The 18,943-nt window shown below is 40.0% G+C and overlaps 2 protein-coding genes across 4 annotated transcripts; one reads left to right on the plus strand and one right to left on the minus strand.

Moving 5' to 3' along the window:
• The first annotated feature begins 533 nt into the window (after window positions 1–533).
• Window positions 534–10,169, plus strand: LOC101473784 (uncharacterized). Of its 3 annotated transcripts, none has more exons than XM_014410518.3 (4): window positions 534–723; window positions 1,689–1,778; window positions 3,108–3,345; window positions 8,853–10,169. In XM_014410518.3, the coding sequence occupies exons 3-4, from the start codon at window positions 3,123–3,125 to the stop codon at window positions 9,857–9,859; spliced, it is 1,230 nt and encodes a 409-aa protein (XP_014266004.2). In that variant the 5' UTR covers window positions 534–723; window positions 1,689–1,778; window positions 3,108–3,122; the 3' UTR covers window positions 9,860–10,169. The 3 variants fall into 3 exon arrangements, with proteins under 3 accessions (XP_014266004.2, XP_076733244.1, XP_076733243.1); XM_076877129.1 differs by lacking the exon at window positions 1,689–1,778 and adding an exon at window positions 8,385–8,454 and having other exon boundaries at window positions 8,853–8,989; XM_076877128.1 differs by lacking the exon at window positions 1,689–1,778.
• Window positions 10,170–13,429: 3,260 nt separating this feature from the next.
• On the minus strand, window positions 13,430–18,616 carry LOC101483064 (uncharacterized). Its single transcript, XM_004569428.3, has 3 exons — window positions 18,422–18,616; window positions 16,973–17,222; window positions 13,430–16,712 (listed from the first exon to the last, which is right to left on the minus strand). Exons 2-3 carry the CDS (start codon window positions 17,205–17,207, stop codon window positions 15,097–15,099), a joined length of 1,851 nt encoding a protein of 616 aa, XP_004569485.2. The 5' UTR covers window positions 17,208–17,222; window positions 18,422–18,616; the 3' UTR covers window positions 13,430–15,096.
• Between the last annotated feature and the right edge of the window lie 327 nt (window positions 18,617–18,943).

Raw genomic sequence — 18,943 nt, forward strand, 5'->3', positions numbered from 1 at the left:
GCTTTTCAAGGCACCCAAAGCGCTTTACAATACCACTATTCATTCACTCTCACATTCACACACTGGTGGAAGCAGCTACAGTTGTAGCCACAGCTGCCCTGGGGCAGACTGACAGAAGCGAGGCTGCCATATCGCGCCATCGGCCCCTCTGGCCAACACCAGTAGACAAGTAGGGTAAAGTGTCTTGCCCAAGGACACAATGACCAGGACAGAAAGCCCAGGGATCGAACCGGCGACCTTCCGGTTACAGATGCGATTCCCAACCCCCTGAGCCCCGTAATATTATTACTGTCAAACCACTGCCTTGTCCCACTAATAATTATTTAATCTCTAAATTTCCATGTTGTTATCAAAATGATCAATTACAATAAAACAAAAAAAGCTATTATCTATCTATCGTACATTACTCCTTCGTAGGGCTGCCAGACTTTATGTAAGGACTTTACTTTCGTCTGACTGACCTGAGAAGCGCAGCAATACGCTTTTAGGCTTTCTAGTCCACCGGAAGTACAATAGAAGAGAAATGACGGAAATGACGCAATGGTTACTGTTTAACATGTCTAGTGTTCGGGTTTCAGAGTGATTGTTGTTGAAGAAATCTGCTAACAAGTTAAAAAAAAAAAGAAAAAGAAAAAACGATCGTCCGGCATGAGAAGGAGACCAGCCGTCAGCTCAGACTGCTGGACATCAGCTGGAAACCCGACATAAAGCCACACATTACAGGTGTGTAACACTGAGACGGTCTCGGTGAGCTAACACGGGAGTGTGAACCGTGCTGGAGCTCATGTAGCGGCTCAGTTTGTAGGCTAACAGGCTAAAATCAAGCGCTTCTCTTTATTTTAAATGTAAATATTTGACGTTAAATACCCACTGAGACACTGAGGGAAGCGACTTTGTTCTGCATAAAAGGGGTTGGCAGTGCTGGCGTGTTTTCCTTTCTTTAAAAAAAAAAATCTTTAATATCCTTTTTTATGTGTTGGTTGGCTGTAGTCAGCAGGATCTACGTATCTCTTTGGAAAATATCATTTTGAATCTCCCTTATTGTGTCTACTCTGTGTGCAGTTGTTAAAAGTCACGTTTTGTAAACCTTTTTTTCTGCTTTAAATGACTTTGATAATATCTAGGACAGATGTGCTTGGCAGATTTTAGGTCCTTGGGTCGCTTACAACAGTTTGAATGTCACTGTGTTTGTACAACCTGCAGATTACTTTGAGAAATATTGTGGAAAACACCCCCGATCAGGTCCTAACACCCTAGCAGACGACCCTCACCTTTTTTAAATACATGTTTTTCTCTCCGCCTCTCGCCTCCAAACATCAAACTTATTTGAGCCTAAACAGTAACACATAAAAGGGAATCCTGTTTGTGTATTAATTACCAGAGGATGTCACATAAAAAGGGATAAAAGAGGCAAAACGGTGTGCCATAGTAAGGGGTTAACATGAGGTGGTGTTTTTATTTTATTTTATTTTGTTATATTTTTGGAACAACTGCAAATGTCTGTAAGTTGCAGTACTTTTAACATTTAGATAACGCTACAGAAGAGGAACGAACACAAGGGAGTGATGTTATTTAAGTCACAGGTCATTTCAAGTTCAAAGGCTGAACAAACATCAGCAAACACACAAACTGTGTGCAGTTGTTCACAGTGTGTTGCTAGCTAAAGCTCCAGCTTCTATATTTCACAGGGAGAAAAAAGAAAGAGAGCTGATGTCACACAGAGATGGAGAAAGATAAGAAAGAGGACAGGAGAGGAAGAAGAGAGGTTAGATTCAAAGGTAGGAGAATAATTCACTGAATTCAACCTTTTTACCATCTAGAAAATAGACAGCATCAACAGTGTACTGTCAGTGTAGAGGATGGAAATCAGCCAGAAAAACTCATGAAACATCTGATGCAGGTGTGTGAATCCACAGTAAACCTCAGCAGTAGCAGCAGGTCATCTGATCACAGCCTGCACATTAAGATAATCTGCTCTCAATATAAATTATTGTGAGTTGTCATTCTTTTCCTCACACTGAGCCACTACAACTGATTTCAGGGTTCCCCCACCTGCTGAATCCACTTTAACCTCTCACTGTGCTCATTTTGCTGTTTAGTGGCAAAGTCGCCCTCTACAATGTCGGCAACAGCAAACAGAGATTTTTTTTTTCCTTCTTTTTCACTCTTGATGTCCTACTTAACTGATTCAAGCTGAGTACATTTATTAGAATTGAATTCAGACAAACAAAGTTTGTATTCTACTAATTTTATTTTACCATTACATTAGTTTAGCATGAAGTTCAGTTAGCTTTGCATAGAAATAGGAAATAGAAATGTTCTTCAATGAATTAGTTTTTGCTTTCTTGTTTTGAGTGCATTTCAGAGCCTGTACTTTTTCACTTTTACTTGAGTAAAGAAGTTGAATCAGTACTTCAACTTTTATTGGAGTATATCGGTACTTCTGCATAAGTAAAGAAAGCCTGTATTTGTGCCAACTCTGGGTTTAAGAAAATTAATTTTTAAATGATCAGGTAAAATAATTGAAATTGAAATGTTTCTCAAAATATTTCCAAGTTTTGCTGAGATAGAGCACCCTTAAACTAAAGGTATCCAGCAGTAATCTCGCTGCAGCTAATCTCATGGCAGCAGCAGAGCCTCCCTTGGTTTTCTGTGCTTGACAGTATGTCTGATTGAAATGAGTGAAAGACACTGGACAAAGGAAAGTAGCTCTTAATGTGAATCTTGGAGTAGATCTCCCATCATAGGCAGAGAAGTTCTCATGGGCAAAATTAAATGCAACTGATTGTTTATCTGCAGCGTGTTTTTATCATGGATTTAGGAAAAGCTGTTTCCTCTTTAGACATGTGTGATTCTGCAGGGTACAACTTTTAATCAAATAGCTGCTTCACACTTTAAGCCACTACCTGAATGTTTTGTATTCTGAACTTTGCAAATAAGAACACCAGAACTCGAGACTGTCTTACACGGTACTCCCGACACATTTGTCAAATTTGTGCACATTAAAGTGAGAGACATGCTCGCAGTGTACAGTCCTTCTGGATTATATCTGTGTGTTCCTGTCATCACATTAGTAACATTTTTCTTACATCCCTTTGTTTCTAAAGTCCTCCCACATCAACATGAATTGTGAGGAAGAGGAGGGTGTGGATGATCAGCAAGTCTGTAACCAGGAGAGGAATTCCAGTCTGAACCAAAATGACCCAGAGCCTCCACAGATTAAAGAGGAACAGGAGGAAGTCTGCACCGGTCAGGAGGCCGAAGGCATCATCGTCTGGACCGGGAAAGAGCGGCTCAGACTGCTGGATACCATTTGGAAACCTGAAATAAAGCTACACAGAATAGGTATGTTAAACTGTAAATAAAAGTCCATAAAAATTATATAACTCTTTTAGGATTTTAAACTTAGCTAAAAGGTACTAAAATTTTTAGGGATAGTATAAAGGACGCAAGGAGAGAGTGGAGAGGGAATAATATGAAAGAAATAGTCTAAGGAGGTTGGAAAGAAAAGTGCCTGGACTTCTTTAAGTTGCTTGAAGATGTTTCACCTCTCATCCGAGAAGATGAGCCAAGGTGTGAAAACGGGTGTGGGTCACAATAAGCCAGGGTTTCGGGTGAGCTCATTGTGACCCACACCCGTTTCACACCTTGGCTCATGTCATTAGGTAGAGGATCATCAGGGGGTCCTTTTGTCCCTCTTTGGGGGGTTACTCCCACTGGGATAAAATCTGGGACTCTCCACCATTTGACCCTAGAACTGAAGAAGCTTCTCGGATGAGAGGTGAAACGTCTTCAAGCAACTTAAAGACGTCCAGACGCTTTTCTTTCCAAGCTCCTTAGACTACGATGACCTGGATGACTGAGAACCTTCACAGACATGAAAGAAATAGAAACTTGGAGAAATTATTGCGACAAAAGATCTTTTGTCCCATGGGTTGACCATTGTCCTGATACCTTCATTACTCAGCCATTTTACTACACATGCACTCAGGGCACGCTTTGGACATAAAATGCTAAGAGTTCCCTAAATGTTTATAAACAATCCCCCATAAACTTTAATGAACTCGTAAAGATGAGTGGGCCAAAATTTCTCCACAATGATGTGAGAGACTGATTAAGTCACACGGAAAGTGATGACTTCAAGTTATTACTGCTGGATGTGGTTCTACAAGCTACTGAATCACTAAGAGTGAACTTGGTTTTTCACAGGATCGTAACTCTTCTACTACAAACTAATGCTGTTGTAATAAATGCAGTATGACATTCAGCTTTGTCTTGCTGATATATGCAAGGTCTTCCTTAAAACTACGTCATCTGGATATACCTTTCAGCATTGTTGGTGCTTTTCCAGATGTGTAAGCTGCCAGGTCAGTGGATACAAATGCACCTCTGTACCAACAAAGATGCAGGTTTTTGAACTGAGTGCTGATTAAAAAAACCAGATGGTGTCTCTCATTTTTAGACCAGAGAATGTGGTAAAGTATTTAAAAAAAAAAAAACTTCACATGTAGTTTCAGTACAGTTTTTGATCTAATTCCATTTTAAACAAGCTTTGGTTCAGAGAAGACGACAGCGTTTCTGGTTTCTTTTTTGCATGATAAAGGTTCAACCTAAGATAAGATGAGGTGAGATAACCTTTATTAGTCTCACACGTGGGAAATCTTTCGGTCACGGCAGAAAGTACAAGTTTAAGAGTGGTAAATGTTAATAAAACACAATAGGATAGGGTAAGCTAGAATAGAATACTATACAACAAGAATAAAATACTATATACAATAGAATAAAGTACTATACAAATAAGATAAAATACTGTACAAAGAGCTCTGTTGTTGTAGGAAAAAAATTGCACTTTGTAATATTGCACATCAGGGAGACGGTTACAATTGTGTATCCGATGTGTGTGTGTCTGTCTGCACGTGTGCAGTCATCTGCAGAGACCATGTTGTAGAGTCTGACAGCAGTTGGAAGGAAAGACCTGAGGAATCTCTCCATCCCACATCGTGGGGGCCACAGCCTGCCACTGAAGGAGCTGCTCAGTGTTGTTAGAGTCTCCTGCATGGAGTGAGAGATGTTGTCCACCAGGGATGACAACTTAGCCAACCTTTAGGGCATCCTAAAACAGAGCTGGCCCTCCAGATCAGCCTGTTCAGTCTGTTTCTGTCCCCAGCAGACTACACAGTAAAAGATGGCTGAGCCCACCACAGACTCATAGAAGGTCTTCAGGAGTGGGCCCTTCACTCCACAAGACCTGCAGGTACAGCCTGCTCTGCCCTCTTCTGTAGAGGGCATCTGAATTGTGAGTCCAGTCCAGTTTATTGTTCAGATGAACACCAAGGTACATGTAGCTATCCATAGCCTTATTGTCCATACCTTGGATGTTTAGTGGTTGCAGTGGAGGATGTTTGTGCTTGCGGAAGTCTACCACCAGTTCCTTGGTTTTACTAGTGTTGATCTGGAGGTAGTTCTGCTGGCACCAGTCCACAAAGTCTCTGTACTCCTTGTCGTCCCCATCAGTGATGAGGCCGACTATTGCAGAGTCATCAGAGAACTTCTGCAGGAAGCACTGGGTGGAGTTGTGGGAGAAGTCTGCAGTGTAGATGGTGAAGAGCAACGGAGCCAGAACCGTTCCCTGTGGGGCCCCTGTACTGCAGATGACTGCCACACAGCCCTGAGTTCTCAAATACTGTGGTCGGTCGGTGAGGTAGTCCATTATCCATGTTGTGAGGTGATGGTCCACTCCCGAGTTCTCCAGCTTGTCCTTCAGGACCGTGGGAAGAATGTTGTTGAAGGCACTGGAGAAATCAAAGAACATTATTCTCACAGTGCTCCCAGCGTTCTCCAGGTGAGAGAGTGAACGATGTAGGTGGTGAATGGCAGCTTCATCTGCTCCAATGCCAGGCTGGTAGGCAAACTGAAGTGGCTGTGAAGGTTCTCAGTCATCCAGGTCATCGTAGTCAAAGGAGCTTGCAAAGAAAAGCGTCTGGACTTTTTTAAGTTACTTGAAGACGTTTCACCTCTCATCCGAGAAGCTTCTTCAGTTCTAGGGTCAAATGGTGGAGAGTCCCAGATATAAACCTAGTGGGAGTAACCCCCCACAGAGGGACAAAAGGACCCCCTGATGATCCTCTAATCGCCTGAGCCAAGGTGTGAAACTGGGTGTGGGTCCCAATCAGCCAGAGTTTCGGGTGAGTTCATTGTGAAACCTGGCCCCACCTTATCATGCGAATTCCTGAGATCAGATGGCCCAGGATGTGAGTGGGCGTTAAGGCGTCTGGGGAGGGATCTCAAAACTGGATTATAGATGGCAGACAGTTGGTGTCGTAAACCCCCGCCTCTGTTCAAAGATGGTCGCTCACAGTGGACATAGATGGCTTCTTTCACTCCTCTTTCAAACCATCTGTCCTCTCTGTCCAAAATGTGAACATTGGCATCCTCGAAAGAGTGTCCTTTATCCTTAAGATGCAGATGGACTGCTGAGTCTCAGCAGTTTGACAAACTGAAGTGGGTTTAATGATGAACTCACCAGGCACGGAAGCTGAGCCAGGACCAGCCGCTCCAGGGTCTTCATCAGGTGGGCCTGTAGCTGTTGAGGTCCTTGGGACGTGGAGTCTTTTGCACTAGTGCAACACAAGAGGTTTTCCAGAGGTGTGGGACTCTCCCCAGCCTCAGGCTCAGGTTGAAGATGTGCTCCATCACCCCACAGAGTTTATCTGTGCAGGACCTGACGACCCTTGAGCTGATGTCGTCTGGACCCGCTGCCTTCTTGGTTCTGGTCTTCCTCAGTTCCCTCCTAACCTGGATGGTCGAGAGAGACAGGCTAGAGGCTTGTGTCGGTTGTGTGCTGGATGCTGTGTTTGGGGTGGGGAGTTGTGAGCAGGGTGAGTAGAAGAGGTATGATGTGTCAGAGGTGGAACAGCAGCAGTGAGGGTGGGTGAGTCTGCAGCCGATGTTGAAGACTGCCTCATGGATAAATCAAAACTGTTAAAGAAGTGATTCAGTTCACTTGCCCACCTTGCATCCCCCACAGGCAGAAAGTTCTGATCCTTGTGATCTGAGATGGTTATAAGGCCTCTCCAGACTTCGCTAACATTGTTCTGCAGAAGCTGGTCTTCCATCTTCTTCCAGTAGCTGGCCTTTACATTCCTGATCAGGCCTTTCAGCTCTCTCTGCACCCTTTTCAGCTCCTCCTTGTCTCTGGCTTTGAAGACCCTCCTCTTCTGCTCGAGGATGGCTTTAATTTCTGGGGTAATCCAGGGTTTGTTGTTGGAGAAACGCTGCACAGTCCTGGTGGGTACGGTATTATCCACACTGAAGTTATTATAGCCAGTAAAACAGGTCACAAGGCTGTCTATGTCCTCCCCATGGTCATCTCAACTTTATGCCTCTTTTGCATTGGCATACAGTAGGTCCAATGTTTTATTGTCTCTCGTGTGGCACGTCACATACTGGGTGAAGGTCGGCAGTGTCAGTGCTTCTCTCCAGGTCTTCTCAAATAGATGAGGCAAAATTATGCAATTGTCGTTGTCAAATTGACTTCAGTGTGAATGCACACTGCAGTCGACTGCACTCAAATCGACTGGTTTTCCATTACAACCCAGTAGTACCTTGTTTGCGTGCTTGTTGTCATAAAAACCTGTGTACGCATCCTGCGACATAATTAATATGCGACATACAACAAATGTGGATGTCGAAGCAAATATATCCCTGCTGCTCAGTCTGTAGCTTTTCGTCACACTTGGGAGAGCATGGCGTTGTTTTTTGTAGTAATTTCTTTTGTTGCCGAGTTTCAGAAATGGTGGTTTTGACTTTCGTGAGCGAGATGCTCTCATGACTCATTGAGTGATGCTACTGACCAGCCAATGTGACATGCAGCGCGACAACGTCACATTTTAGTATCTGGTTGGATCACTTGGAACCCTGGGCGAGCAGGTACTAAAACAGTACCTGGTACCAGGCACTGTGACCTAATGGAAAATCCTGGAAACTGTGCGAACCGTGCCGAGTTGATCTGAGTAGGTACTAGTGGACAAGGGGCTTTAGATTTAAACCAAATAGGGCCAAACCCTTGAGCCAAAAAAAGTAGATGAGCTAAAAACACTGATGGGGGTGAAAAAAAAACAAGACCTAAACACTAAAGTTAAAATGTTTCATATGAGGGATCTCTTTCTTACACTGAATAACCTGAGAAAGAGAGAGTGGCTTATTTTTCAAAGATGGTTACCACAGTAGGTAAAAAGCGTTTTTAGGTCACTGTTTGTGGAGTCAAATAGTGTTCAGTCCTTATTCTAGTTTAGTTTATATCTGCTGCCACTTGTCCATGAAATCCATAATTAAACACAGGTGTCTTAAGAGATTGATTGCCAGTTTTGTCTTCTTTATTGCAGGAAAACACAAAAATCTAGATTCCCTGCAAGTCCAATCTTGCCTTGCAAAAACTAGAAATTTATTGGAAAGGTAAGTCCAGTGCTTCTCAGTAATATAACTGAACACCGTACCAAACCATCATTTCCCTAAATTATTGCTACTCATTGTATACATGCTGAAGTTATGCAGCAGTGTCCCATCTACGATGAATTCAAAACACAACACCAAAACTACTCCCAAACGCACACCTTAGCGAACACATCACTCTAGTCCTCAAAGAATCGCACTAGCTTCCAATTCAGCAAAGTGTGGATCTGAAGGAAAATTAAAATTACCTGCAGCTGAGCTCACTGTCAGTTTTTTTTTCTGCAGCAGCAACCATCAGCATTAATAACCAGTGGGAAGCAGTTAATTGAACAATTTCTATTTTCTATTTTCTCCTGTGTTTTATACACTAAACTTTTTTTATGTTTAATGTCTTTATACAGACCTCCACCAGCAGGATATCGGTAAGGAGGAAGAAGTTGTCACAGATCAGCAGGTCTGTAACCAAGAGAGGAACTCCAATCTGGACCAGGAGGATCCAGAACCTCTGCAGATTAAAGAAGAACAGGAGGAAATCTGCATCAGTCATGAGGAAGAACCGCTTGTATTGAAGGAGGAGACTGAGACCTTTATGGCTGCTTCTACTTACGAGGAGTGTAAATCAGAACCAAACAGTGACCAGTTCCTTTTTCACAACTCTCCTGACCCAGAGAGCCTAGAACAAGAAGAAAGCGAGCATGTGGACTTAGCATCAAGTAAAAAATTATTAAAATGTGACACTTGTGGAAAATTTTTTCAGTATCAGTCCAAACTTAATAGACATCTGAGAGCTCACACAGGTGAGAAGCCATATTTTTGTGTCACATGTGGGAAGAGATTTAGTCAGATGATACACTTAAGAAAGCACATGAGAATTCACACAGGTGAGAAGCCTCATCCTTGTAGCATCTGTGGAAATAAGTTTAATGACATGTCAGCATTCAAATCGCACATGAGAATTCATACCGGTGAAAGACCATATTCTTGTAGCACCTGTGGGAAAAGTTTTAGCCAAATGATACACTTGAAAATTCACATGAGAGTTCACACAGGCGAAAAGCCGTATTCTTGTGATATGTGTGATAAAAGATTCACTAATTTGATAAACTTGAAAACGCACATAAGAATTCACACGGGAGAGAAACCACATTCTTGTAACATCTGTGGGAAAACCTTTCGTCAGAATTCGACGTTGCAAACTCATCTAAGAATCCACACAGGTGCGAAACCATATTCTTGTAGCACCTGTGGAAAAAGATTTAGTCATATTAAAAACCTGACAACTCACTCAAGAATTCACACAGGTGAGAAGCCATATACTTGTAGCACCTGTGGGAAAAATTTCAGTCAGTTGACTCATTTAAAAAGTCACATGAGAATTCATACTACCCTACAAAATGTGGCAGAGTAGGAGTGTGTGACTGTTAGAATGCATAGTGAGGAAAATCACAGCTACACCTGAGGGGAAAAAAGATGACCTTATATTCTGGTCAGTATGGAATAGCTTTTAATAATAGTCATTCAAGTTGGCTGTGTTTTTGTACTGATGTAATTGGAAGCCCAGTTTTATAAAGGGTCTCAAATAAGTCAGTTTTTAGAACATTTCCTACTGAACTATCTTCAATATGTATTAACATTTCACGGTAGAAATTTTAAACCTGTATAACTAGTCCTGTGAAATTTTAGCTTCATATATTAAACAAAAACAAAACAAAAAGTTATATGTTTTAAGTTACTTTCAAAACTTAAATGGTTTCTAACTAAGTCGTAAAGTGATAATATTCTATTTTCATTCAGCTTTCAAGCATTTGAGCAAATACGATAAATGTTTTAACAAAAACAAAAATATCCGTAAAGAGTTTAATCTGAATAGAACAAGTTTCTAGATGGTTGTGTAATTACAACTCAGAAAATAATTTCATTAGATATTTGCATGTTTCTCCTAGGACCTGCCGTCCACATATGTGGACATCACATTTTGGGTTATTTAGACCAAAATACTAAATTTTGCTCAACAATGGCCTGATATCCACTAATGAGGACATTATACTGCTACTGTTCTATCGAAATTTTAAACAAATATCCTCATATGTGGCTCTCATTTTTCTTAGAAACAAAAATCAGGTAAAAAAAAAAATCTGGTAATTCTTTGTTTTTACATTCATCAGGTCCCAATATGCCCCGATATCAAAGATAAATTAAAAATGCATGCCGTGGAAGAGTTTGGGTCTTAGGAGGTTAATCAAATCATTAAATCTGATTTTTATCAAAACAGAAAGTTTCTGTTGAGCCTTCTCCAATTTACATAACAATGTTATGTTTCAAAGTGTGGGCATATTTTCCCTCTTTTCATATTTTAACAAGAATTATCAGAGTTGTCCAAAAGCAGTATTTTTTTCCTCTTCTGCCTGTCAGCTTAGACATTGTCATATTATAATATACTATGTTACATATAATCTAATAACTGAAATAACACAAATAAAATGATGAAATAAGCCAATAAAAGAAACATAAACAAGAGGAGCCTATCCGGTTGTTCAGTGATGACGCGACGAATCCTACTTCCGGGTCTAAAGTAGTCTGCGTTTAATATGGCTTTTGTGTTGTTAACATGTTTAATGTTATGTATTTTCTTCTATTTAATCTCAAAAAGCTCCTAAAACAGTCAGTGATCCCTGTTGACCTCCCTCGGCTTTTATTACCGCTAATCATTTATTTAAGCTCAGTTTTTAAAACCTTAGGATGTAACTACAGCCCAGCCCATGCAACAGTATATGAATGACTAACCTCGTATTGTGGATGGATTATCTCAGTTGTTCTCCTGGCTGAAGTTTGGTCCTTTTACAGCATCCTGCCATGCGATTACATTTGTTTCTGACCACCGAGAACACTCACGTTAACTTTTATCGAGTGGAAAAAAAGTTAGCTTGTTTATATTATGCTAACATAGCTGTGTCGCTAGTGGTCACGTAGCACATCATTATATACCAGCTAGCCCAACTTCAGTAACCCTACAAGCGTCACTGCTGTTTAGTTTTCTGTCTTCATTTATGTTGGAAGTGATAACAGAGCTGTACGTTTTAATTTGTTTCCAAAACCCCGCAGTCAGGACATGCTATATTGTATTTAGATAGAAGCTAGCGAGCTAACTCCCTGCTAACTTCTAACTCCGTTAAATGTCATAAATTCCGTTTTCATGGATGCCTGGATGTTAAACTCAATTGTTACACCTGGTAGAGCAGAACGCTGATCATTTATTAAAGATGAAAGACTTTAGACAGTTTTTCAACTCTCAGTAATGCCACAGTGATCGTTTGATATATGGACCTGCAGCGGAGTTTAGACCCAGACACGGCTAGTGACGTCAGACTGAACAACCGGATAGAGACTTCATGGAATGTATCTTGGAAAAGCTACATATGTTTGGCACAAAAGTGATTTTTACACCATAATTCGTATTTTAAAAGCTGCTAGACTGGACAGGATTTAATTTCTTAAAAAGCATCAAATTAAATTTCTATAAAAACAAAAAGTTTCTGTTGAACCTTTTCTAATTTGAATAAAAATGTTCAGAGTTGTGTAAGCAGTAGGACTCAAAATGGTAGGTAGGTAGAGTAGGGGGGGGAAAGGGCTGAAAGTGGGTCATTGGACCATTTAAAAAAACAAACAAAAAAAAAAACTATTCAATATATGAAACTAAAATTTCACGGCAATCAGTATAAATGTTTAAAATTTCTACTGTAAAATTTTTATGCAAATCTGAGATGGGCTAGCAGAAGTCTTTGTTGATTTGACACAGACTTACCCAGAAGTCAACAAGTAACATTTATTTTTTAGTTTATGAATAGCAGGTTTACTCTTCAGCTTCAGAAGCTTTTATAAGTGCTTTGAAGTCTGCCATGGAGACAAAGTTCCAGCTTGAATATGCTCTGAAGGTTATTTCATCACCGAGATGGAAAAAAAGAAAATATTATTCTACTAATTTCATCCTAGTTTTAAATATGTTTTAGTTTGATATTTTTATTAGCCACTAAACAGGTTACACTACATAAGATTAAAAACTGACAAAGATCAAGAAACACATAACATATTTTTTTTATGAACATTAGTTATTTTGTGGTGATATTTATTTTAATGAAGACTAAACTTGATTTTTATCCTGTCCTGTATATTTAATCTCTCGCACTGTTTCTTTGTGATGTGGGTCATTTATTGTAAGATGTCAACACAATCTAATTAAAACTTGTGTCGAATAATATGGTTTAATGTGTGATCTTTAAAAAAAAAAAATTGAACCAGCCCTGTGTGCCATATTTAATGTCAAAGTAAAGTTGTTGAACGAAGATCAACTTGACCAACTGAAAAACTGATCACTGTCACAAGATGGCAGTAATTTAAAGTTTGCAAATAGGCAAGACGCTTTATGACAGAATGCTGTTTGAGATGCAAGAAGAGAGATTGTGGCCCCTCAGATTTTAGATCATATGTGTTCATAGATTTCACTGGGCACGTACTGCCTGATTTGCTTGCCCTGACAGAAAGTCACTATCAAGTTTTTTCTCTCCTGTTGGCTCTTTTTCGTCACTAATAGGGGATGTTCTTTATTGTAATCTCAGGCACTGTGTGTGTGTGTGTGTGTGTGTGTGTGTGTGTGTGTGTGTGTGTGTGTGCGTGTGCGCGCGCACAGAAACCCTCCCCTCCTGCAGTTCAAACCCTTTCAAGACTCAAACAAATAGAAGAAAACGGGAAACTGGGAGAAAAATTGTTTCAGTGACCAAGAGTAATACTATCATCAAAATATGGAAAGAAAATCTAAGCTTTACTAGCATATTTATTAACGCTTTCACGCGTAGTGGTCACTACAGTGGACAGCTATTCAAAGGCTCTTTTCTTGGATTTGTGTCAGTGTCAGATTGAGGTTGTCATAATTCATGCATGAAAGGTTAATCATAATCATGGTAAAATGTTCATTGATCATGATTTTGATTTGAAGACATACTCCCAAGCCATACTCTGAAAGATCAATGAAGCCTACATTTGCACAACTCATCAAGCACAAATTATCAATTACAACACAACGGGGGAAAAAAACAATATATTAAACAAACCCAAGTGTAAAAGAAAACATAACTTGCAGCTCATGTTAACTCAGACAAGTTCCAGGTGTTACAGTTTATTCATAAAGAAAGAAGGTTAAAGTTCACTGACCAGAAAAAAACAACTCTTTGTGTGGATTAATGGGAAAACCCCAAAGTGGATATTTTCCTGTTTGGTTAACCTAAAGCCACTTTAAACCTTGTTGATTAACGGAAAAACATGGGACTAAGGCCAACATTTTGACAAAAAGAAACAAAGTTTACAAAATCAAGGACCAGAATAAAGACACACACTCAAGTCGCATGGAGTCGCATTACTCGTGTTATTGGTTGATTGTGATCAGGATGATTCCTGGATGAATCTCTGATCAAGTAATTTTGTTTGCCCAGTTGAGCAACATGATTATGGAGGACCACAAGAGCCACACACACCCCCAAAAAATTTTATGCTGCAATTTTGAATTGTTAGTGCAATAAAATGCATTTGCAAATTCAGTTACAAATGTATTTTTTAAATTATTTTATTTATTTAAACATTGCAAAAGTAACTTATTATTCAATAATTACATTTTAAATAAAGACTATTTATAAATCAATATTTCAAAATGATTTATTAATCCATTGATAAATACATCAAATCGAAAATGGATTTCACAAAAAAAGAATTAAACTCTCAAAAAAACCCTAATTTGACAAATGCCATTCGGCAGCTGTTTCTACACTCTGCCCAACACGGATATGTGAAGAATGTGAAAGGACTCTGCTGTGAAATGGAGAGCCAAATCTCTGAGTCTTTGCCTGCGGACAGCCTGACCACCTGTTAACGGTAACATTTTAACATGGCTAATGTTGGCACCACTGCATGTAGTGCCACAATTTTTTAAGTTAAAGAGTTTTTCCTTCCCACTTACACCAAGTTGTTGTTTATAGAAGGACATGTGACTGTTGGCGTTTTCTCTCTATTACTGTAGGGACTTCACTTTACAACTCAGAAAAAAGCCATGAGTTTAAAACACATCTTTATTTAAACCTTATAAAACTCAAAACCCTTCAGCATCTTCTGAAGTTTAATTTTCATGAAAATGAACATCAAGTTCATAATGATATATTTGTGTCTTCTGTGTGACACTTCCCTGCTTTTAATATTGTGCAGTGAAACCTCTGAACAACAGAGAAATTAAATATTTGCCATAATAAGCAACAAGTGACAAAAAAAAAAACTTATATAAGCTTCTTTCTCTATAACAAAGCTGTTTAGTGGAACAAGTTTATCTACAACTTGTGCTTGTCACCTCTACAGCCTAAAACAATAAAAATATGAAGTCAGACAAATATAAAACCAGAGTTTCCCCTGCATCATATGAATAAGACAATTAATAGAATAAACAATTGTTACAGTTAGTTATTGTGTAAAATAAATATATGCCGTATTGAGCTGAATAATACCTGTGGGATAATCATATTTTATCCCACAGGTGTGATTTGCACTGTCATTGCTCACTCTACTATTAACACACATGCTACACTGACACATTTCTTAAACAGGAAACATTTAACCAGTCGTCATGTGAATTGTCATGTGAGATTTCATGTTCGTAACATTACGGAATCTTTTCCCACAGGTACTACACAAATATGGCTTCTCGCCTGTGTGAATTCGCAGGTGGTTTTGCAACTGTGCCAACTGAATGAAACTTTTCCCGCAGGTGCCACACGAATATGGCTTCTCACCTGTGTGAATTCGCATGTGAGTTTTCAATGTTGATAATTCTCTAAATGATTTCCCACAGGTGCTACAAGAATACGGCCTCTCACCTGTGTGTACTGTCATATGTCTTTTTAAACCGGACAGGCCACAAAATCCTTTCCCACAGGTGCTACAAGAAAATGGCCTCTCACCTGTGTGAGTTCTCATATGCCTTTTCAGGTTTTGCAGCTGAATGAAACCTTTCCCACAGGTGCTACAAGCATGTCGCTTCTCACCTGAGTGAATTTTCATGTGATTTTTGAATCCTGTTAAATTACTAAATCTTCTTCCACATGTAGTACAACAATATGGCCTCTCACCTGTGTGTATTCTCATGTGAATTTTCAAGTATACCATTGTAGCGTAGCTTTTCCCACAGGTGCTACAAGAATGAGGCTTCTCACCTGTGTGAATTTTCATGTGAGTTTCTAGTCCTGATTTATAAGTGAATTTTTTCGCACATGTGTTACAAGAATATGGTTTTTCACCCGTGTGGATTCTCATGTGTTTTTTGCACTCTGATGAGCTAATGAAGCTTTTCCCACATGTGCTACATAAATATGGTTTCTCACCTGTATGGATTCTCATGTGAATTTTTAAATTTGGTGTCTGGGTGAATCCTTTCCCACAGATGCTGCAAGCAAATGGTTTCTCGCCTGTGTGACTCCTTACGTGACATTCCAGTGATGATTTCTTTCTGAAACTGCTCCCACAGATCCTACAAGAATAAGGCTTCTCACCTGTGTGAATTCTCATGTGAACTTTCAAGTTTATCATATGCTTGAATCTTTTACCACACATGCTACAAGAATGGGGCTTTTCATCCGAGTGAACTTTTATATGACTTTCCAAATCTGATTTCTTGTAGAATTTTTTTCCACAGGTGCCACACAAATGTGGCTTTTCACCTGTGTGAATTCTAAGGTGGCTTCTGAAGGGTGATGAGAAACTAAATGTTTTCCCACAGGTGCTACAACAATATGGCTTCTCACCTGTGTGGACTCTCATGTGACTTTTCAAGTTTATCATCTGACTAAATCCTCTCCCACAGGTGCTGCAAGAATGTGGCCTCTCACCTTTATGAACTCTTAGATGTCTTGTCAAAGAGGATTTATAGTAAAAGGTTTTTCCACAAATGTCACATTTTACAGAGTTTTCACATGTTTCAGATTTACGCGACAGTCGCTTATTTCTGTTTATCTGAGGTCTTTTCTTCAGCTCTGCATTTCTAGTTGATTCCACATGCTTGCTTTCTTCCTGCTTCAGTACAAGATGCTCTCCCTTTTGACTGGTGCAGAGTTCCTTCTGTTCCTCTTTCATCTGTGAAGGGTCATCATTGTTTATACTTGAGTTCATCTCTTGATTAAAGTCCTGCTTGTCTGTGAGAACCTCCTCTTTACAGTCATGCTGTTGTGGGAAATCTGAAAGGAGAAACATAACAGGAAAACACACAATTGAGAAAATATAATCCTAACTATTAGCAGGTCTTTACTTTGTGAGCATGTCACTCACATTTACCAATGAAATTTATTCTTCAGTTGTGGCAGATCATTTTGGACACTGGTGCAAGTGACTGCATAGTTCTTGGATTCTAATTTGCAAAAATTATCTCAATATTTCGATGTTTGTGATTATCAAACTGTAGAAATATATCTCTCATTAGCTGGCTGGTTTTACAAACCTGTGCTGCGTAAGTTTATTTCTGGTTTCCACATGTTATCCAGGAGTCTGAGCTGTTCTTCCCCGGTCCAGACGATGATGTCTTCAGCTTCCTGCTTCATTACAAGCTGCTCTCCCTCTCGACTGATGCAGAGTTCCTTCTTTTCCTCTTTAATTGGAGGAGGATCTGGGTCCTTTTGGTCCAGGCTGTTGTTCCTCTCCTGGTCATCCAGACCCTCCTCTTTCTCACAATTCATTTTGTTGTGGGAGGTCTTGAGGAACAGTGGGACATAAGAAAAATGTTACCAATATGATGACAGGAAAATACAGTTGTGAGCAAAGGCTGCCATACCTGGATGTGACACGTTCACTCTATCTGCTGTTTAACACGTTAGTGACTTAGAAAACACATTCATGTTAACTGCCGCCGTTTGTCACAGATTAACATGGGCACCAGTCTGCTCAACAAGATGTAATATTGTGGCTTGACTTACTGCGCCAGTCTGCACGCCAAGATACTAAACCCTAGTTTATTGTGAATGTTAGTGCTGTATAATGAGCAGTCCATTTACATGATTTAATGCTGGAAACAGTCTATTTTGTCCTAACAGAATGTTTTTATTTCAGGATATAACCTGAGGCGCTAACTGACAGGTGATCTTTGTCAGTGCATGAACATGTGCATTGGTGAGTTCAGAGCACTGCAATGATCAGTGTATTAAATGAAGCTGCAGGGCAGATGTGGTGGATCTTATGGAAATAATCTATTGTAACAGACCAACCTACAGATTTTTATCAGAATAATGTCGCTCCTGCCTTTGGTTCTGGTTTGGTCTGCGTCAGTCAGTGCTGGATGTCTCAAAAACAGCTCTTTACAATCAGCACACGTGGACTTTATTTTCTTTGCAGCTTTGCAGGAGCTGAGTCTTCTAATGTCTGTTACTGTCCTGTATACGCTCAGCGTCTGAAAGAAGACTCCATCATAGCTCTGTCTGAATGTATACAGTTATTATGCTCACAAGCTTGTGCTTGCTGCTCACTGTGTGGGAGAGCCTGCAGGTTCAGACAGAGGGAGGCTATTTTGGCCCCTTATTATTAGTTTATACAGGCCAAACATAATGTTGCAAAAAAAAAAACTCGTTTAAAAATTCACTTTCGGAACACCTGCCCCCGCAGGCGGCCGCGGGCTGAGGGACAAAGAGCCGATGGTAGCACAGTGCTGATAACAGAAGCTTCCTGTCACCGACTCTTTGATTTTAATGTATAAAAACCAGCTTATAGTAAAGTCACTCTCCCCTGTATCTTATCGGATGCTATATGCTAAAACCCTTCATTTAAAAACAAGAGGAGGACTTGTGTTATTTCTATAAAAACCTAGCTCACACCGGCTCATTGATTTCAGTCCGTTAGCATTCAAACTGAGCTCGTGCGCGCTATGTTAGCTCATTGACACCGTCACAGTTTTACACACCTGTTATGTGTCACTCTATCTCAGCTGTCTTCATATCCTGCAGTCTGCTCTGATGGTTGATCTCCCCCTCATACCGCACGATCGATTTTTAACCACCGGTAGTCTCTAATGTTGACAAACTCTCTGAAATACGGAAATGACGCCTGAGCACTGACAGTTGCGTCACTTCCGCCCTTCGCCGTTGGATTTTGGGCAGATTAGAGGCATCAAAAGCCCACACACACACCCCTCCCCCATGACTAGACATCAGCTTTCTTTGATGTTAAAATTCAAATGGTTTTGTGGTAATAAAATGTCTATAAAATAAGGGAAACAATCTACGTACACCTGCTTACATTTCTTACTGTGTTTAGTTCTGGGGGATAAATTTAAATGGCAAAAGAAGAATCATACGGAAATTAACTCAAAGCTGGCAGTCTGGAAATGATGGTTTACCCATAATTGTAATAATGAGATCAAAACTCTTAAAGTCCCTTTCGAGCACAGAGTTAACTGAACGTAATTGAATGATGTCATGTGATG

This window comes from Maylandia zebra, linkage group LG18 (assembly GCF_041146795.1).
Source record: "Maylandia zebra isolate NMK-2024a linkage group LG18, Mzebra_GT3a, whole genome shotgun sequence".
NCBI lineage: Eukaryota > Metazoa > Chordata > Actinopteri > Cichliformes > Cichlidae > Maylandia > Maylandia zebra.